This window comes from Scylla paramamosain, chromosome 44, assembly GCF_035594125.1.
Source record: "Scylla paramamosain isolate STU-SP2022 chromosome 44, ASM3559412v1, whole genome shotgun sequence".
In the NCBI taxonomy this organism is placed as follows: Eukaryota; Metazoa; Arthropoda; class Malacostraca; order Decapoda; family Portunidae; genus Scylla; species Scylla paramamosain.
Window position 1 is genome coordinate 4180715 of NC_087194.1, and position 21800 is coordinate 4202514.

The 21800-nt window shown below is 38.2% G+C and overlaps 2 protein-coding genes and 1 long non-coding RNA gene across 8 annotated transcripts in view; 2 read left to right on the top strand and 1 right to left on the bottom strand.

Annotated features, from left to right (window-relative positions):
* The first annotated feature begins 905 nt into the window (after positions 1–905).
* LOC135094122 (gamma-interferon-inducible lysosomal thiol reductase-like) lies at positions 906–10385 on the top strand. 2 transcript variants are annotated; one of them, XM_063993927.1, is made up of 5 exons: positions 906–1242; positions 7596–7757; positions 8121–8294; positions 9036–9182; positions 9573–10385. In XM_063993927.1, the coding sequence occupies exons 1-5, from the start codon at positions 1096–1098 to the stop codon at positions 9657–9659; spliced, it is 717 nt and encodes a 238-aa protein (XP_063849997.1). In that variant the 5' UTR covers positions 906–1095; the 3' UTR covers positions 9660–10385. The 2 variants fall into 2 exon arrangements, with proteins under 2 accessions (XP_063849997.1, XP_063849996.1); XM_063993926.1 differs by lacking the exon at positions 906–1242 and adding an exon at positions 5915–7166.
* A 3168-nt stretch (positions 10386–13553) lies between these two features.
* Positions 13554–17113, top strand: LOC135094127 (uncharacterized). 2 transcript variants are annotated; one of them, XR_010263606.1, is made up of 4 exons: positions 14055–14678; positions 15139–15301; positions 15837–15947; positions 16370–17113. It is a non-coding gene; the product is annotated as an uncharacterized LOC135094127 (long non-coding RNA). The 2 variants fall into 2 exon arrangements; XR_010263605.1 differs by lacking the exons at positions 15837–15947; positions 16370–17113 and having other exon boundaries at positions 13554–14678; positions 15139–15648.
* A 2329-nt stretch (positions 17114–19442) lies between these two features.
* LOC135094124 (uncharacterized) overlaps positions 19443–21800 on the bottom strand; it is a 103234-nt gene continuing 100876 nt past the window's right edge. For 3 of the 4 annotated variants that reach the window (XR_010263601.1, XM_063993929.1, XM_063993928.1), the window contains one exon: positions 19443–21800. This exon is cut by the window's right edge. The gene's annotated coding sequence lies outside the window, so the exon portion shown is untranslated. The other variant, XR_010263600.1, reaches the window with a different exon arrangement.

Below are 21800 nucleotides of genomic sequence, written 5' to 3' on the forward strand. Positions count from 1 at the left end.
CTCTCTCTCTCTCTCTCTCTCTCTCTCTCTCTCTCTCTCTTAGTGTAGTGTTCCTCTTGTTATCTTCCTCTTCCTTCTCATTATCTTTCTTTTCGTATTCGTTATCTTTTCTTCTTCTTCTTCTTCTTCTTCTTCTTATCCATCTATTTTTACTTTATTTTTCTTAGTATTCGCAATCCATCTTCGTTGTTGTTGTTGTTATCCTATTCTCTTTCATGTTTCCCTTCCACCTTATGTTCTTATTTCTCCTCCTCTTGTTGTAACTGTTGATGCTGTTCTACTCGTCCTGCTCCTTCTTTTCTTCTTCCCCTCCTCCTCCTCCTCCTCCTCCTCCTCCTCCTCCATTTCACGCCAGTACCAATCACGGGTACCACTAGTTTAAAAGGTTACATGTTCCGTATGGCATCAGAATTTAACGAGAGAGAGAGAGAGAGAGAGAGAGAGAGAGAGAGAGAGAGAGAGAGAGAGAGAGAGAGAGAGAGAGAGAGAGAGAGAATGAAGGTCACCGAGTACAATGATGAGATTAATGCTTGTGGAAGTTAGCTTTAATCTCTCTCTCTCTCTCTCTCTCTCTCTCTCTCTCTCTCTCTCTCTCTCTCTCTCTCTCTCTCTCTCTCTCTCTCTCTCTCTCTCTCTCTCTCTCTAACAGTATATACTACAAAAAACAATGATAATAATAACAGTATAGACTCTCTCTCTTCTCTCTCTCTCTCTCTCTCTCTCTCTCTCTCTCTCTCTCTCTCTCTCTCTCTCTCTCTCTCTCTCTCTCTCTCTCTCTCTCTAACAGTATATACTACAAAAAAATGATAATAATAACAGTATAGACTCTCTCTCTCTCTCTCTCTCTCTCTCTCTCTCTCTCTCTCTCTCTCTCTCTCTCTCTCTCTCTCTCTCTCTCTCTCTCTCTCTCCAAACCACAACACACGAAATAAAATAGCTTCCCTTGAAACACACCACAGAAAACAGCTGAGAGAGAGAGACGGGGAAAGAGAAGAGGTAGTGGGAGAGAGGGAGAGAGGGGGAGAGATCCACCTGTCTGCCCCTCCATCCCTCTCCCCACTCTCTCAGTCACTTTCTGCTGGTCCCTTGAACGAGATGGACATGGGGGGCGGCAGGCTGTTGATCAGGTTTATTATTTTCATCTTAATTATGGTGCTGGGCTGGAAAGTGTGGGAATATATGGATCTTCCACCTCAACTTGATATTCCGCCTGGTTACCCACAACAAGGCAAAAGGGAACCGGTGAGTAAAGCTGTTTTATCCTTTTTCCTCGCCACGGGTTACTCTCTCTGTTGTTTACTCTCGTTTTCACCCCTATTTGTTCTCTACTCATTGGGGTTCCTTGTGTGTGTTGTAGATTGTTTTAAACTGCAATAGAATCAGCGCAAATTGTGTTTAAATATGAGCTTGTGTGAGTGAGGCCAATGTTGTTTTTCCTCACTATGGGTTACGCTGTTTTTTTTGTTTTCTTTACTCGTTTTCTCATCATTTGTTCTCTAGTCATTGTGAATCGTTGTGTGTGCTGGATATTGTGTTAGGCGCTTGATATACTGAGAAAATTGTCCTTGAATACGTGAGGTTGTGTGGGGAATACCAAAAGTTTAATAATTTTTCCTCTCCGGGTTTGTTTTTTTTTACTCTCGTTTTCACTTCCGGTTATTCTCTTGTCATTGAGGTTTGTTGTGTGTGCTGTATATTGTATGTCTTGTGAAGAATAGTATAGGAACATCCTCAATTATGTGGGTGAGTGTGCGAGTGAACAAATGTTTTATCTTTTTTCCTTTCCATGTTCCAGTCATTAGTATTCCTTGTGTGTGTTGTATATCGTGTTTAGGATGAAGAATATTGAGAAAAATGTGTTCAAATGTGTCTGTTTGTGTGTGTGTGTGTTGAGGTGACATATTTTTATCTTCATTGTTACAGGTTACTCTCTTTGTTTTCTGGTTTCGTTTTCTCCCTCAGGTATTCTCAGTTCATTGGTGTTTGTATCACGTGGCCTGAATTGAGTGCCACATGAAAGATAATGAAAATATACCAAAGATTAGATAAAAATTTTGGCAAGCAGCATCCTATATTTCTTTCTGCATTTAAAATTATTTACTTTTCTCCTTCCTATGACATCTTCCTGGGGTGTTCTTCCATTCCCAAGCCCACGTGTTCTCAAGGCATTGGGATTTAGTTGACATGCTTGTGGGGCGTCTGAGATAAGAGATAGTGTGGGAATATTGGTGATATGTGCAGGGTGGTGGTGGTGGTGGTGGTGATGGTGATGATTTTATTTCTTAGTATTATAATCTTTAACTATTTTGTGGTCTATAATCTTGGACTAGCTTGTGGTAATGTGTGTATTTGTAACGGTAGTAGTAGTATTAGTAGTTGTTGTATTTTTTTTGTTTTTGTTTTTCTTGTTGCTGTTGTTTTTATTGTTATTGTTCTTATTGTTGGTACATGGAAACTAGAAACTATTGAGTCTTACCAGTTATTAAACAATACTAAACAAACAGAAAATTTATATTACTAATTATAATTTTTAAGTAAGTCAGTCCTCCTTGTGGTTCTGTGTGTAGTAGTAGCATCAGTAGTAGAAATAATAGTAGCAGCAGTAGTAATAGTTATGGGTATATGAAAACCATTGATCACTAACCATTAACTTATCAACATTAAGCTGCCCCAGAAAATTTGTAACCAATTATCTGTTTCAACCCCTTTCACCATTGTTTGACACATCTCATTTATCACTAACCACTGAGACACTTCTTGTACACCCACCTATGAGCATTAGACTGACCACTAATTGCAAAGTATATCCTTGTAATTCCATTCTCTCTTGTAGACGCTTATAAAGATTTCATGCATTGCTTTTAGTGTGAATTGTTGCATATTGAAGGTCAAGGGATGAGGGGCAGTTCAACAGTCACCCTTTTCATTGACTAGCCAACCAACAAAAGTACGTCAGTTATCAGATTCCACAGTAATCTGAACTAGTAGACAGTAGAGTCAATTCTAGTCTTTTCGTAAGCTGCCCAACCAAAACGCTTACACTATTGGTAAGCTCCTGAACAAATGGGAGGAGAAATAGGAACTAATAAGACAATAATGCCAATTCTACACACTTCGTAAGCTAACCAAAACACTTTAATTATTAGTAAACTCCTGAACCAATAAGGGGAGTGTTTTGTTTGGGTAGCTTACGAGTGTAGAACTGGCTCTTAAGTAACTCAGTCCTTGTCTTTTTTGACTTAAAGAATCTGTCAGGAAAATCGTTGAAGTGTGATGACGAAGAGGGGCGTCATTTTCTGAAATACTGGGGAGTTTATCAGTTATTGTCAGTCTTTTGCATTATAACAGAGACCTTTTGTGTGTGTGTGTGTGTGTGTGTGTGTGTGTGTGCTGTCAGTATTGTGATGTTTGAGAGGTATGAGACAGAGAGAGAGAGAGAGAGAGAGAGAGGTTTGAGATGTGCAATATAGAGAGAGAGTCTTAACATAATCAGGACAGGAAGGAAACTGAAAGATAACACACACACACACACACACACTTTCATCAAGTGTAGAAAGTAAAGTGAGAGATAAAAGAAAAAAAAACTATGAGGCAAGATGAGATGAGAAGTTGAGAGAAAGGACTTAACCACAGAGAAGCTTAAAGAAACCTGAAAATGTGAAGACCCAGCATGGAAGTCAGGGGTAGAAATAGGTGTGGGGACAGGTGTGGATAGAGGCTGTTATTTGTATCTGAATTCTTTAAAGTACATGCAACCATAAAGAAATGTAGAAAAATAATCATAATACAACCACTTAGAAATTTAAAAAAAATGTATAAACTAAAAAAATATAAAGAAAAATGTATGTTAACTATAAGAAATGAAAAAAAGGCATTAAATTATGAGAAAAAGTTAAAAATACCCAAATATCTATTTAAACATAAGAAAAAACACGAAAAAACACCCAAACATCCATTTAAGATTATGAAAAAAACAAAACTAAACATTTAAAACATTTCAACATTCTTCAGGATCCTGGCAAGCATTAAGATTCATGTTGTTATTGGTTCCCTCCCTCTGACGGCAGCAAGAGGCACGAAGTTTACATACAGAGCAGAGTGTTTGCCCTTCCTCACTCCTTGTTGTGGTTGTCAAGGTCTTATCACAGTAGGGGGGGCTGTGAAAACAAAGCAATGAATTGAGCCACGAACCATAAACTTTTTCTTTTTTTTCACAGGTGTTAAGTACATTCTGAAATTATCTTCCTCTCACTCTCTCAATCTATCATCTTTCATTCTCAGTTATAAGTCAGTCAGTCAGTCAGTCACTCAGTCATTATCCAGTCATTTCCCTCTCAGTCAGTCTATTAGTCACTCGCTCATTATCATCTTTCACTCTTACAGTCAGTCAGTCAGTCAGTCAGTCTCACTTTTTCAGTCAGTCACTTTCTCAATCACACCTAATTAATCATTCTCCAGTCATTTCAGTCAGTCTCAATCATTCACTCTCACTCACTCACTAACTCTGTCATCTATCTGCCTTCATTAATCCAGCGTAAGTGTATTGTCTCAGTATAGAGTCATCTTCACACCTTATCGCGAGTCTAATCCTAATCATCTTATCCACTTCAGCTTTATCTTATCAGTGATTGATTGCCTTTTTGTTTGATGGATGCATGCTGGTCTCTCTCTCTCTCTCTCTCTCTCTCTCTCTCTCTCTCTCTCTCTCTCTCTCTCTCTCTCTCTCTCTCTCTCTCTCTCTCTCTCTCTCTCTCTCTCTCTCTCTCTCAGTATTCCTGTCTTCCCTACCTTCCTTCCTTCCTTTCTTTTTTTTTTCTTTTCTTTCTTCCTCCCTCCCTCCCTCCCTCCCTCCCTCCCTCTTCAGTATCCCATTAATTTCCTTACTCCAGTTTTCCCTTCATTCCCAGTTCACCCCAAATCATTCTCGACACGTCTCTCTCTCTCTCTTCCTGTTCTTTTCGTCCTCCCTTCCTTACACGTCTACATTCGCGCCCCCTCAGGTTACATAACACTTTTCCTCACAGTGCAAGGCCTCAGTGTGGGTGTGGATGCCCTGGGGAGGTGGTAGCGTGGAAGAAGGCGTAGGGAGGGAGAGCTGGGATGTTAACGGGGTGCTGACCGCTTTCTTGTAAGTCCCGCTATGTCACACACGCGTCGCCGCCAATTCTTCTGTTGCCATCTCTACACTTCATTTTCTTTTTTTTTTTTCTTTTTTTTATTGTTATTTACCCTCTTCCCTGGTGTACGTCTGTTTTTTGTAGCTTGTGTGTGTTTCTAGGTTATTTATCTCTATTGGATTCGTTTTTGTAGTGGTGTTTATAAATCATGAGGAATGTTTTAGTTACACGGACGGAGTATCTGGTGCCACCTGTCTCCAACTTTTTTTTCTTTTTTCCCTATTTACCCTCTTCCCTTGTGTCTATTTATGTGTCTATTAGCTTGTGTATGCTCCGGGATGGTTTATCTCTCTGGAAATGTGTTTTGTGCCTGGGTATCTGAGTCCTATAAAGTGTGAGGCATGTTTGAGTTGAGACTAGAGTAAAAGGCATCATTGTTCAGAGACCGCCACGTTTCATACTCTACCGCCCATTTATCTTCTTTCCTATTGTGTTTTACAGGAATGATTTGCTCTACAGGGGCTACTGTAACTCAGGATTAGCACAGCTTGAGCATATCCTCGAAATACAAGCTGGGAGGAATGTTTAGAAAGAGATTTAGAGCAAAACCTACAGATTCGCTCGTCACATCCTTGTTCTAACTTTCCTTTCGTGTATTTTTATATTTTAGGCGATTATTTACTTGCCATCGTAGCTACAAGTGTGCTATTGATGCAGGTGGGTAGGGGAGGGTTACTGCCTGTATTGGGTGGGGGAAATGCGCTTTGGTGTATGGTAGAATAGAGAAAGAACTGGTAACTCAAGGGTCGGCAGGTAGAAAGGAGGTCTTCGGCTTCGCATTAGTGGACAGGCCGGTAGTGGTGTGAGAGGTGGGATGCCGTGGGGCCCTCTTCTGCCTACCCCTCTGTTAAATATTACCGCGAGGCTGCAAAGTGAAGATAGCCTGAATTATTTGTGCGATGTGCAGTGCCACGCGTCAAGAACAGGATGTGGAAATAAGACCATTACTGAAGGACATGGTTTATGGTTAATTATGTAGACTGACGTACGTAAAAAATAAATAAATAAAAAAAAATCTTGAAAAGGTTATTGACCCAGTAAATAAGAAGTTACGGTGTTTGATTCAAGTCGAAACACAAATAAGTGTGAAGCGAATGATAAGACTCATCCAATACACGAAAACGCAGAACACACTTGAAAAGATAAGTAATACAGTAAATAAATTAGTATGCTATTTGACAAGAGTTGGAACTTCAAGAAACACATGTGAAGAGCCTAATTAGACTAATTTTATCATCTGATGCACGAAAAGAAGGCCCAACATACCTGAAAAGATAAGTAGTCCAATATATAAGTAAATACGGTGCTTGGTACGAGGTAAAACTTTAAAAAAAATGTATGAAATTATCAGAGAAATTGTTAGTACACGAAATAAAGGCAAAACGCACTTGAAAACCTAACGAACCCAGTACATCACAACCAGTGACGTGTGATAGAGTGAAACCTTGAAGAAAACACATGTGAAATGACTAACAGCATAAATTTTGTCAGGTAACACACGAAAGGCAAAACACACCTGAAGATATAAAAAACCGAATAAATAAATACACCTGACATATGATAGAAGTAATGAGTGAAAACATAAAGAAAACACGTGTGGCATAACGATAAAATCCCAGTGAATACCAGGAACTTTACTTGTTAGCATTTAGAAAAGCTGAATATTTGATTAAGATGAAAAGCAAACCAGCCCAGGTGTTGAGGCCGCAGCACAGGTGTAACACAGATCGAACATGTGTACACGAGGGAAACACACCTGTGCAGGACACTGAAACACGCCAGGAACACGTGAACATAACAAACAGACAGATAGACGCAGAAGTTTTAGCCATAGATGTTTGTTCCCGGGTTGTTCCTCAAGAGGGGAAGAGGGAGAGGGAAAGGACAGGTGTGGCGGGACTTTGGGCGTCTGTTCTGCTGTGTGTTGTCCTCACTCTTGTGCTTGTCAATGATATGGTGACCTATGGAGCTGTGAAGAACATGGAAAGTGTAAGTGTCTAAGAGAGAGAGAGAGAGAGTTGTCAGTGTCTTATGAATATTATTAAATTGTAAGGTTCTTGTTTTTATTAAATTTTTATCTGTTATGTTTTCAGACTTAGTTTTCAATTTTTTTTAACTCCTCCTCCTCCTCCTCCTCCTCCTCCTCCTCCTCCTCCTCCTCCTCCTCCTCCTCCTCCTCCTCCTCCTCCTCCTCCTCCTCCTCCTCCAATAACCCTACCATTCATCCTTCATGTTCCTCCTCTTGCTACTCCTGCAGTAACAGGGAGGAGCCTTCTGCCTCACTATTCAACATTTTCACCCTTTAAACAATAAACTGTATCACAAAAACCACATAAAGAACAACAGATCATAATTCTTTGTTTTCCAGCTTTCTCCTCCTCCTCCTCCTGCAGGTTCTAATGAGTATCACCCTTTCAGGAGGCAGCAGAGGTGGCGGCCTACCCACCCATGAATGTTGTGGTGTATTATGAGGCGTTGTGTCCTGATAGCCGGTACTTTGTCCTCAAGCAACTCAAACCAACGTATGGGAAACTGCGCTCCATCATGTCTGTGTCCTTTGTCCCATACGGCAAGGCACAGGTTAGTTTGTGTGTGTGTGTGTGTGTGTGTTCCTTTCACTAACAAACACACTTCTCTGCCTCACATTTTCACACACAACCTCATCTAATCACTTCCTTCCTCAGGCAAACTCTCATTTTTACCTGTCGTTTTCACCCACACCTATCTAATCACATTCCTTCCTTAGACAAAACACACATAACCTCTCATTTTCACCCACAACCTCACCAAATTACACTCCTTTCCCTGACAAACACACAAATCTTCACCTCTTTCTCTCTCTCTCCACCACAGCCTCACCAAATCACTTCTTTCCCCCAGACAAACACAATCTTTCACTGTCACTCTCCATCACAGTCTCACCTAGTCTTATCCTTTCCCCAGACAACAGAGAAGGAAGGGAAGTATACATTTACCTGTCAGCATGGACCAGTAGAGTGCCGCGCCAACACTGTGCACGCATGTGTCACCAATGCCATCAGGGACGAGGAAAAGCAGTTGGACATTGTGAGCTGCATGATAGAGAGAAATGAACAGCCTATGAAGGTCGGCCAGAAGGTGAGACAGAGAGAGGGAGAGGAAGAGCGAGGGTTACTATTACTGTTTTTATTGTATGTTTAAATAATCATGTGAGAGAGAGTTAGAGAGACAGAAAGAGGAAGAGAAAGGGAGGTATTACAATTACATTCATGTGAGAGAGACAAAGAGAGAGAGGGAAGGGTTACTATTACTGTTTTTGTTATTGTATGTCTAAATCATCATGAGAGAGAGAGAGAAGGGTTACTTTGAGTGTTTTTCCTATCATATATCTGTAAATCATTGTTATTTTGTGTATTTTTTAGTATTTTATTTATCTATTTATTTATTTATTTTATTTATTTATTTTTTTACAGTACTACATATAATTTTCTTCATTCATCCTTGCCATGTCCTCCACACACACACACCATCACACCATCCCCAGGTCTCCTTTAGTCTTCCCATTAGTCTAGTCATGTCCTCCACACACCATCCCCAGGTCTTGTAGTCTCCCCACTGGTCTTGTCCTCCTCCACATGCCATCCCCCAGGTCTTTAGTCTTCCCACTGGTCTTGTCCTCCTCCACACACCATCCCCACAGGTCTTCTTTAGTCTCCCCGCTGGTCTTGTCCTCCTCCACACACCATCTACACATCAAATCCACATAATTTCACCCACTACTCCACTAATACTCAACACAGTAACCACACCAACACCACACCACCACCACAGTAACCACACCGCTCCACCTCATCACAAATCCACTTTCCACCCCGGCAGTGTGTGGAGAAGTTTGGCGAGGAGTGGAGTAAGGTGGCGCAGTGTGTGGAGTCAGACAAGGGCGCCAGTATCCTGAAGCACATGGGGGATATGACCCACAGCTTGCGTCCTAAAGTGTCCTTCATTCCTACAGTAGAGATTGATGGGGTAAGTGTTGTAGTAGTAGTAGTAGTAGTAGTAGTAGTAGTAGTGAATTACCACTGTGCTATATCCCCCAGGTGTGTGTTTTTGGGGTGCGTGTGTTTATGTCACTCAAATATCTCCCTTTTCTCAGCTTTTCTTGTGTCCTCTCATGCTTCCAGCCTCTTTTTGGCCGCTAAAATAATAGATCTTTTGTATTTGTGTCTCCCTGTTCTGTGCATGTGTGTGTGTGTGTGTGTGTACTTGCAGAGAGAGAAAAAAATTGTTAATGATCTGAGGCATAGCAAGGGCAGTTCTTTGTGTGTGTGCAGAAAGAGAGAGTGAAAGAGAAAATTATTATTGATCTGAGGGAAAACAACATCAGCTCTCCATCTCATTCTGTGTCTTTCCTTGCAGAGCCTGAGTGAACAGTCTCAGATACTGCAAGACATCCACAAGGTGTTATGTCGGAGATACAAGGGACCCAAGCCGCCTTCCTGCTAGCCTTCACACACACACACACACACACACACACATGATGTATAGAACACATTATGAATACAGATTATCATTCCTCTCACACAATTCTCTCACACACACACACACACACACACACACACACACACACACACACACACACACACACACACACACACACACACACACACACACACACACACACACACACACACACACACACACACACACACACACACACGCACGCACACACACAATCTCTCGTTTTTATTGCCTAAGATAACTTTAAGGACATGTTTGTTTATTTAATATTTCTGTTTTTATATTATTGTATTATTATTTTTTTTTTATTATTTTTTTTTTTTTCTTGCAGTTTTCAGCATCTATAGCAATTGTTTCCATCTTTCAGAGTTTATTTCGCTTATACTTTTGTTTATGTTGACGATTGTGACGAGGAAGAATTTGTGTTAAAACTTCTTACGTTTTTATTTATTTATTTAATCGACGACTGAGAGAAAGGCATCTCATGTATAAGAAAACCAATTTTGTACAACTATTATTACTACTAATATCACTTTACCATTATCACTATACATAACATGGCAATAGGTAGACTTGTGATATGTAGTTTTGTATGTAATGTTTACACACACACACACACACACACACACACACACACACACACACACACACACACACACACACACACACACACACACACACACACACACACACACACACACACACACACAAGTCCATTCCAGCATCTGTACAGTGTCTATAGGTTTATACATAAGCGAACACAACGAGGTTTAACACTTAATCTTTTCACTGCTTGTCAACTTTTCTTAATCACCCGTAACTTTGTAAACACTTATTTTTTCATATAATAGGTTGATCATTTCCTAAACAGCACCCAGATATAGTTTAAAGGCTGAAATGATTAACCTATCCTTTAAATATGGTTTTAACTTCTTTCTTTGCTCCTAGTAAAATTTTGGGGTCTAAATTGTTCTAGCTTCATATGGCTTAAATTTTACAATAGACTAGTTTAATAACTCTCAAGGCACCACCCAGGTTTTATTCAAAGGCAGAATTAACATTTTTTTTTTTTTTATCTGTCCTAGTAAATTTTTAGGGTCTAAAATCTTCAAGGTTCATTCAGCTTTACAATAGACTAGTTTAACAATTTCCAAGGCACCAACTTGATTTGATTTAAAGACATAATTAACTTCTTTTTTTCTCTCCCCTAGTAAAAATTCTCAAGTTCACTACAGTTTCAAGTTTAAAATAGACTTGTTTTATAATTCTCAAGGCACCACCTTAATTTGGTTTAAAAGACAGAATTAACTTCCTATTCTTTCTTCCTGTGGTCTGAAATGTTCCTAACTTCATACAGTTCTACATGTTGCAATGAATTCCAAGGCAATAACAGAATTTGAAGGTTTGAAGGCAGAATTAACTTTTTTTTTTTTCCCCCTTAAGTATTATCTGAGGTCTTAGTGCTCTTTCATAAAATTATTTCAGTAGAATCATGGTTCTAATAAAATGTTCTGCTTTCATACAGTTTGAAGTTTACAATAGACAAGGCATTAACTTGATTCAAATGTTTTAAGGCAAGCTTAACCTCTTATTCTCACTGGTACAATTGTGACTTAAATTTCCTATAGTTTCATACATTTCAAAGGTTGCAATTGACTTCTTTGATAAGCAAGGGCATTAACTTATTCAAATGTTTAAGGCAGAATTAGTAGAATTATGGTTCTAAAATAATAATTTTATACTGTCCTAAGTTTGCAATGCACTCCTTTCATAAGTAACAAGGCTGCCAAGGCATTTATTAGATTCAAATGGTTTAAGGCAGAATTAACCTCTTATTTTCTGTTTAGTAAAATTGTTGTTCTAAACTGCTCTAATTTCATACAATTCTAAGTTTGCAATAGACCCCTTTAATAACTACCAAGGCATTATTAGTATTCAGAGGTTGTAAGGCAGAATTAACCTCAGTCTTTAGTAGAATCATGGCTCTAACACACACTAGTTTCATACAGTTTTAAGTTACAATGGAACAGTTTATTAAGCACCCAAGCTTCATCAGGATTGTAAGGCTTGAAGGCAGGATTACCCTGTGTTCCCTACTGTCCTTCCAGAATAAGACTTTTGTTCTCTCCTGCCTCCAAGTCCCTGCAGAATAATTGTTACCCTTGTGTTCTCTCCTGTTGCAAGTCTTCACTGTGAGTGTTGAGGAAGCAAAGCAGTGAAAAGGTTACCATTGCATTCCCTTCAGTGTGTGTAGGAGGCTGAGAGGAGGACAAAGAAAACTGAAGGAAGTCAGTCATCACTTCACTAATCTTTTAACTATCACAAGCAAATTAATGTTTCTTCCTTACTTATTTATGTATTTTATTGATTTATTTAATTTCCTGCCCTCAGTTGGCCTCCTCCATGCATTAAAAAGATACATTCCCATTGGCTCATGGGAAATGCAGAGCTGGCCTGTGATTGGTCCATTTGTGACTGTGTGGTGAGGGAGAGAGCGAGAGGGGGAGGTGGTAATGTTAGATATTTTTTATTTTTATTTTTTTTATTTTATTTTTATTTATTTATTTATTTTTTATTTATTTATTTATTTTTTTTTTTTGTTACCTTTGTTGACTTTTCTGTACAGGAGGGGACAGGTAGTGTAGGAGTGATGGAGAGTGATGGATGAAAGAGGTGTTTTCTGTCAGAGTTCAGGTGTGTTTGTGAAGGACAGAGGGGAACAGGTGTGGTAGGTTAGGTTCAATATTTGAGGTAGTGGCCAGGTAGACATGTGTACAGGTGTGTTTTGTAAAGGACAGAGGGAGCAGGTGTGGTAGGTCAGGTTAATAATTTCAGGTAGTGGCCAGGTAAGAAGAGGTGTGTTGGTGAAAAAGAGGGAAGAATAGGTGATATAAGTGTTAGGATAGTTTTTTTTTTTTTTCTTCACTTTTCAGGTGTTGGCGAAGGACAGAGAAGAACAGGTGTGATAGAGTTAGGTTTAATCATTTCACGTATCGGCCAAAGTAAAAAGAGATGTGTTTGTAAACGAGAGAAGAGCGACTTGGGAATAACAGGGATATTTATAGACACAGAAGGGGGTGGAGGACTAGTTAGAGGCATTATAAGCTACTACAAACATTATTTCAGTAGATATTGATGGGATATGAGAAATGAATTGTTGATAGAAATTAAGATTGCGGTTTAGAATGAGTAGGGATGAATAAAGAAGGGAGGATGAGACAAGGCATTTAAGAGATTATTTTGATAGATAATGATGGGATATGAGAAATTAATTGTTGATAGATTAGAAATTAAGAGTGCGGTTTAGAATGAATAGGGATGAGAAAAGGCATTAGAGATTATTTTGATAGATAATGATGCGATATGATAATGAAGGTGTTAATGGGAGTTATATGAGTAATGGGAGAGAGTGAATTATTAAGCATAGTTTTTTTTTAACACGGAAGGGAAAGGTGAGGGAGATCTGGTTTTAAAAGTGAATGTAATGCGTTATTTTGACAGGTTATGTTAGTGAAAATAACCGAGGTTTTTATTTGTTTTACTTAATGGATATTTATAATCGGAAGGGAAAGGTTAATAAGGTTCGATTCCTCACTTCTTGTTTATTGAAGGGAAAGGAATATGGGCAATGATTTTGATAAACATAACAAAAAAAATATACAGTAATTATTATTGTTATATTTGTTACTACTTATTATTATTATTATTATTATTTTATTTATTTATTTATTTTTTTATTTTATTTTTTTTTCTTCACTTAAGTATCCATGTAACGTGGTTGTGATTGGCTGTCACTTATACTTCACTACTACTACAACTTCACTACTACTTCACTACTTTACTAGTACTTACACGTGGCAGCCTCAAGATCTAATATATATATATATATATATATATATATATATATATATATATATATATATATATATATATATATATATATATATATATAGTTTTTTTTATTTTTATTTATTTATTTTTGTATAGATTGTGCAGAGATGAGTGAATATATGATGCGTATGTATGTATGTCTCGTTTTTCTGACCCAGGTTGTGGTGGTGGTGGTGGTGGTGGTAGTAGTAAGTAGTAGTAGTAGTAGTAGTAGTAGTAGTAGAAGTAGGGTCAAGAAGCAATGGTAGTTATATTAAAAGTAGTGATAGTAATATTAGGAGGGGGAGGAGAGTAATGATAACAGGAAGATGAGGGAGAAGAGAAATAATAGAAATATTGTAGTAGAGAATAACGTTGGTAATAATGTAGACAAATGAACTGTAACAAGATTGAAATAAAGCTAATTGGGTAGTTAAGTAATTCTCTCTCTCTCTCTCTCTCTCTCTCTCTCTCTCTCTCTCTGCAACACACTCAGTTTCATCCTAAAGCAATTAACTCTCTTAACAACCCAATTATCTCAAGTGATTAAACTGAATACTTATCGATGGTACTTAACAAAAAAGATATTGTCAAAATCTCAGACGTCTTATCTCTAGTACTTTTAAAAGGCTTGAATGAAAGTTGTTGGGTTGTTCAAGGTGTTTTCGTACGTCTACTAATTGTTTAAAAGGCTCTAGTGGAAGTTATTGAGGTTTTCAGGGATTTTCATTGTTCTAGTGATAGTTACCGAAGCTTTCAAGAATATTTTCATGATTGTAGCGATAGATTAACAAATACTTTACAGCATCATAAGCAGAAACACTCATGAGAACCTTACCAAGCATCTCCGTGGCCTTTGAAACTAATCCTGGTGATGAAATGCTTTGCTACTTCACTGCGACTATTTTTCAAGGCCACAGAGATGATCAGCCAGTTTCTCAAAAGTTAGTAAGATAGAAATCCTGTTAATCTGTCACTAGAACCTTTGGAATGTAGTGGAAAAGGTGCTGCGCAGTGTTTCAGAATATGGTGCTTCGTGCTTCGGGTTCCTGGTTCACAAAGAGGGTTCAGTGCTGAGGTGCTGGCTTCCCTCTGCCCGACGCCTCACTCGATCGTCAGCCGCTGCAGGAGGAGGTAAGAGGAAGTGACTTGGTGTACCGTGTGTTGACTAGAGACGATTAATGGGTGTTGTGTGGGTTTGTAATGGTTTGGTGCGTTATAATGTTGAGACCTCTTTAATTACTGTGATGTTTTATGTTACTATGAGTATGTTTGGTTCTCCCTTCTCTTATTATTACAATTATCACCGCTATTGCTTATCCATCTTTTGCTGCGACAACTACCAAAATTATCAACTATTACTATTAATCATTCGTCTAATACTACCACTATCTCATTGCAACATTACTCCCTCTTCTATTACTACCACAACTACCACACTAGCTAGGATCACCATTACCTTTGATTACGTCATTATTACCATCATTACCTCTTATTACAACTACGACCAATACACCACTACTACAATGCTACTACCACTACAATGCTACTTCATAGACTAAACCTAATTTTTTTTTTTTTTTTTTATTACAAGATCATGCACGCTACGGGATCAGTGTTGCTTGGAGCACGAGGCCACGGAAGGCTGGATACGCACAGGCAGGAGATTGGTCGCAAAAAGGTAGTTCAAGATGGGTGACCTACGCAGACAGCTGACCACTTAACAGCCTCTCCACCATCTCGAGGGGCTGAACAAGGCGAGTGTTGACATTGTGGCAACTAAGTAAATGAAAAATTAATCTAAACTTGGCAAATGATAAAAATGGATTGCAGTAAGGGTGAGGTAAGGGTTGGTGAAAGCGGAAGTTGTAGGCTGTCTGTGGTCGTACTGCAGCAGATGTTAGAAGCGTTAGTAGCTTCTTTGTTTTGGCAGTTTGGTTCGTGTATCACTAAAGATAATGGTGTATGTAGAATGTTCACTTGAAATTTAATCCATGTAGCCAATACTGTTGTTTACCTTTTCATTGCGATATCCAGGAATTCACAGCACTGGAAGTAATGTATGAAATCTACATAAATATATACAAGAAAGCGATTAAAAATATGCATTTCGTAATTTTTAGCCAGTACGATGTTTGGGAGTGGCCGTGGAACAAGATGAAATGTCGGAGTGGTTAGTAATATTAGTAATTAAGGAAGTGTCTAACAGTGAAAGGGTTAAACGATGCTTAAACAATGCTAGACGTCGGAACTGTTGTATGTAACGAGTTAATCATTGTTTCGCATCTCCAGCAGGCAAAGCCGTGGTGAGTCATGGTAGACTCACTTTAACCTCCCAGGCTCCCTGAACCTCCGAAGTTACTCGCTGGCTGAACTCGACACTTCCTGAACCCTCGCTACCTTGTAAGTGTGAAAAGGATGTACTGCACGTGTATGATGTATTAGTACTGCTATGCGTGACCACGTATTTCGTAGAGTATGAAGGTAAAGTATGAAGGTGACAGCCTCGTTTAAAGCTTGGTAATTAATTGTATAAATAAACAAATATAGAAGCCTAATAAAAATTGCGGAATAATTTCATTGGCAGTATTGCAATACATAGGATTCATTAAGTTTAGGTTTCAGTAACTAAATATAAAAACTTGGGATAAAAAGATTAGTTGCAAATAGTCCATGCAAATAGTCCATGGGGAGAAAAAATTGGTTGCAAATAGTCTATGAAAAAAAAAGTCGCAAATAGTCCATGAAAAAAAAGTTTTAAAAAAGTTAAAAAAAAATTTTAAACTGATATAATGGAATATAACAAATTTTATTTGCATTTACAGGCGCCATGACAAGACGACAACGCCGCCGCCGCCGCCGCCGCCGCCGCCGCCACCACCACCACCACCACCACCACCACCACCACCACCACCACCACCACCACCACCACCACCACCACTACTACTACGATGGAGTCTACGAGTAAGAAAAGTGACGTGTTCCCACGCAGCGTCAAGAGAGAGAGAGAGAGGGCTGGTTGCTGCACGGAGTCCCCATCTCATCGCTCGCCCACTACACAGTCCTGGTGTCCCACCCCCACTTTCCCTCCTGGCGGGGGCGGAGCGCCTTCCAGACACCACCTCGTGGCTGGCCCGTTGCTGGTGACCGGGATAGTGTTGACTAAGAAGAGTTCGAGAGACTCCGCCACTCAGATATTTGCCGCTCAGATATTTTGTGATTTTTATTTTTAAAATTTATTGTGGTAGATAAGTAATTATAATTAGTTTAGCCGGCTCCCCGGAGACTCTTCGAGGTATTGTGGCTGATTTTGTCTCCGGAGACTCTTCGAGGTATTGTGGCTGATTTTGTCTCCGGAGACTCTTCGAGGTATTGTGGCTGACCTTTTATCTCCGGAGACTCTTCGAGGTATTGTGGCTGACCTTTTATCTCCGGAGACTCTTCGAGGTATTGTGGCTGACCTTTTATCTCCGGAGACTCTTCGAGGTATTGTGGCTGACCTTTTATCTCCGGAGACTCTTCGAGGTATTGTGGCTGACCTTTTCTCTCCGGAGACTCTTCGAGGTATTGTGGCTGACCTTTTTCTCTCCGGAGACTCTTCGAGGTATTGTGGCTGACCTTTTCTCTCCGGAGACTCTTCGAGGTATTGTGGCTGACCTTTTCTCTCCGGAGACTCTTCGAGGTATTGTGGCTGACCTTTTTCTCTCCGGAGACTCTTCGAGGTATTGTGGCTGACCTTTTTCTCTCCGGTTTTTCTCTCCGGAGACTCTTCGAGGTATTGTGGCTGACCTTTTCTCTCCGGAGACTCTTCGAGGTATTGTGGCTGACCTTTTCTCTCCGGAGACTCTTCGAGGCATTCTGTTGTACAATTTGTATATTACATTTCTTGACATGCCCAGTTTTTACTTTATCCTCCAAGAACTTGAAATTTCATTCCACCAATTAAATCCTCGCCCTGAATAAGCTGACGATGAAACCTAACCACACGCAAGCTGGCACGTGCAGCGGTGGAAGGTGAACTGTTGTTGCTACGTCTTTCCTCACGCTGCTGCTGCTGCTGCTGCTGCTGTGCGCGTTATTTTTCCGTCCTCGTTTATATTGCATCCATTACTCCCTGCAAAATCAAATACAATAACACAAGCTTTGCACATACAATTAGTACACACACAGTATGCTACACACTACAAAATAGCCAATAGTGTATTACAAGACAACAAACTACGAACCCGATACCAGACACAGTTACTTGATGTGTGTGAGAGAAGCACGCGGCACCACAGCCTGCTGGCCACCTCTGCTCGTCCATTTCACGTAGTCTGAGGGCGAAACGCGAAACACTCATCAAACTGGCACACAAATTTAGCGGCTCAAATCTAACATATCTTTGCTTATTATCCCTCGAACAAGAATTACTGAAAGATATATTTTCTAAAAACTCTTAATTTGATTGACGGAAACGCAAAACTGTACATCCATTTTTTTTTATCTCCCCAGCACTACGTCACTCCGCCGCTTCCCATGGGCTGTTTTCCAATCCTTTAGTGAACAAAATAAAGCACTGCACACCACGACTCCAGCACAGTGAAGCAGATCAAGGTAATTATCCCTCAAAAGCTGACTACTACATAAAATGTTCTCTGATTCCATTCAGCTATTCTTGGACCATGAATTACTTAAATGTGTGTACATGAACGCAAAAAAAAAAATAAATAAATAAATAAATAAATAAAATAAATAAATAAAAATAAATAAATAAATAAATAAATAAATAAATAAAAATAAAATAATAATAACAATAAATAGATAAATAAATAATCAAACGTTGGTATGTAGGGAAATAAATAAAAAGTTAACTTATTGGTCTTATGAATTGCTTAATAAAACGTGAAAAAAAGAAAAAAAGGAGAAAAAAGTAACGTGACAGAGGAAGCACTTGATCAGCTAACCACCATCATTAAGCCAATACAATCAACCTAACTACCCTTGACAAGCCAATTACACTATCTCATCTAAACGATTTATCTAATTAAACGTCTACGTATATATATATATATATATATATATATATATATATATATATATATATATATATATATATATATATATATATATATATATATATATAAATATATAAAAGACTAATGAGAGGTGAACTTAACGATCCTTTAACAAACCAATTACTCATCTAACTACCTTTAACAAGCCACCAACTACCTAAACTACTCTAATAAATACTGATAACACGCACATAAGAATAAATAAAAAAAATAAATTAAAATACAAACTACAAAGGTAATATTTCAGGCTCTGTATACTAGAACTTAATACAATACAATACAACGGTCAATTACTCACCCGACATGCCAGACAGACGGACGGACACAGATACCCACCCCTCCTCGCTGCTCCTGTGTAACTGATAGACCAACTGGACTGAGCCGATTGCCAGGTCCACGTTTTCTTCAGTTTCCTGTTTTCTTTTTGGCTTTTAAGACCATAGACTATTAAGTTATTTATTGTCACTGAGAATGCCTGAAGGATATTGTGGTAAAAGAAATATTACAACTTTAGCAACGTATTATAGCAGTGTTATAAGTTATATATACTGATATTAGAATGTGTAGGTGATTATATTAGTATTCCAGTCGTGTAATAATAATTTAACTAGTAACAAACATGACTGTAAAGCAAATATTTATAATAGTTATAGTAGTATGTAATAGTGATAGTAGATTAAATGTAGTCAAATATAATAGTAATAGTACAGTGCAATGAGTAACGTACGTACTAGGATAATTAAGTAGTAGTAGTAGTAGTAGTAGTAATAGACAAAATTATAATACAGAAGTTAATATACATTCTTGAGTCTCTCTCTCTCTGGTGAAAAAAAAAAAATAGTACAATTCATAAACTTTTATTTGAACCCCCTCCTTCCCCTCCCCCTCCCCATCACCTGTCCGGGGGGAGGAGGGGGAGAGGGGCGAGGGAGAAAGACCCGACATATGGACCAATCAGAAGACAGAATGATAGAAATACAATAGATAATACAAACCCAACACAAACTCCTCGAAAAATGGAAATAGTGAATAGGTGACAAATAATAATAATAATAATAATAATAATAATAATAATAATAATAATAATAATAATAATAATAATATGATCGTGACCTAAGATGACCTCTGTTACAAAAAAATGTCACTTGAGAAAGTCATGTCAGTTAGATTTTGGTGTGTGTGTGTGTGTGTGTGTGTGTGTGTGTGTGTGTGTGTGTGTGTGTGTGTGTGTGTGTGTGTGTGTAAGTACGGTAATTTGTACGAGTGTACGACGGATTTATTTTTTTCCTTTTTTGTTGTTGTTTAAAAAAATAAAGGAAAGTATGGTTGCCTTGTAATTGTTTACTCTCTCTCTCTCTCTCCAAGCTGCCTTGTAATTGTTTACTCTCTCTCTCTCTCTCTCTCTCTCTCTCTCTCTCTCTCTCTCTAAGCTGCCTTGAAATCTCTAATAGAAGAAAATATAGCTTTACAATGTGTGAGTCACTATTTACAAAACACTGGCGCGCGCACACACACACACACACACACACACACACACACACACACACACACACACACACACACACACACACACACTTGGTCCCACAAGAATAATATTTCTACAAAGGCATATGTATGTATGTATGTATGCATGTATTTACGCATGTTTGTATAGCTACTGGTCCACGCATGACAGCAAATCAGACTATATCAATAATAATAATAATAATAATAATAATAATAATAATAATAATAATAATAATAATAATAATAATGACCCAACTACGTATGCACATATTATCATTACTATTACAAACAATACAATTACTATAAGAAAACTCTAATATCTCAAAAAAAAAAAAAGAGAAAATAAACTCTGATACAATCCAGTCATATATACAGTTAGTCCTTATCTCTACCAATTCCTTTCCTTATAACTCAGAACAGAGGATCAGACTGAATGATACAAACAGACAGACAGACAGATGGACAGAAGGCTTGTGCGTGTGTCTAACGAGTGTGGAGGTGGAGGAGGAGGAGGAGGAGGAGGAGGAGGAGGAGGAGGAGGAGGAGGAGGAGGAGGAGGAGGAGGAGGAGGAGGAGGGTTTGTTTGCTATGAAATGATGCAAGTAAATATTATAACTTTCTTTTATTATTTTTCTTCTCTTCCTCCTCCTCCTCTTCCTTCTTTTATCTTCTTAATTCTCATCTTTGATTACTGACACCTCTTTTTCTTCCTCTTACTCCTCCTCCTTTTCCTCCATCAACCTCATTATAAACAAACCTATTTTTTCCTCTTCCTCCAAGCCTTACTCATCTCCACAAACAAACAAACAAACAAACCACAAACAAACCCCACAAAAGCTTAGACTAACTGGAGAAAAAAAATATGATGAAAATAAAAAGAAAAATGAAAACTAAAAAAAAATAAGGTTTTCCAAAAGTTATACATAAATTTTTCTTCTTTACTTTTTTTTTCTATCTAAGTTTTGTTTGTATTATTATTTATTATTGCTAATCTCTCCTTTCTCTTCATCCAAGTTCTGTTATTATTTTTTCTCCATGTCTAAATATCATCTTTTATTTATTTTTTTGTTTTGTTTTTAAATTGGCACATTTTTGTTATTTACCTTCCTCCTCTCTTCTTCTTTTTCTGCATCTTCATTATTATTTTCAATTTCCATTCCTCCTCTTTCACTTTCTTTCTTGTATATTTCAATCTTCATTTTATTCCTTCTAATTCAACATTCTTCTTTCCCTATGCATATTTTTAACATTCTTTTATTTCTTCTTTCTTCTTTACATCCTCTTCTTATTCTTAGTTTTGTTCCTTCCTAATTTTCAGTCTCTCTCTCTCTCTCACACTCTCTCTCTTCTACATTAATTTCTTCTTTAATTATACTTCAAACATTTAACTTCTTTTTCTATATTCTTTATTCTCTAGTTTTCTCACATTTTCTCTCCTTCCTTCTTGAAAATCCATCACCATTTATTTCCTTCCTTGCTCCCAAATTTCGGATATTTTTCTCTTTCTCTAAAATTCCCACCATTTCTTTCCTTCGCTAAAATTTCTCTTTCACTCCTCCTTCATTTCTCTTTTCCTTTTCTAAAATTCTTCCCTTATTTCTTCATCCTTCTCTAAAATTTGTAATACTTCACGCTTCTTTCTCTAAAATTTCCACCATTTCTTTCCTTCGCTAAAATTTCTCTTTCTCCTTCA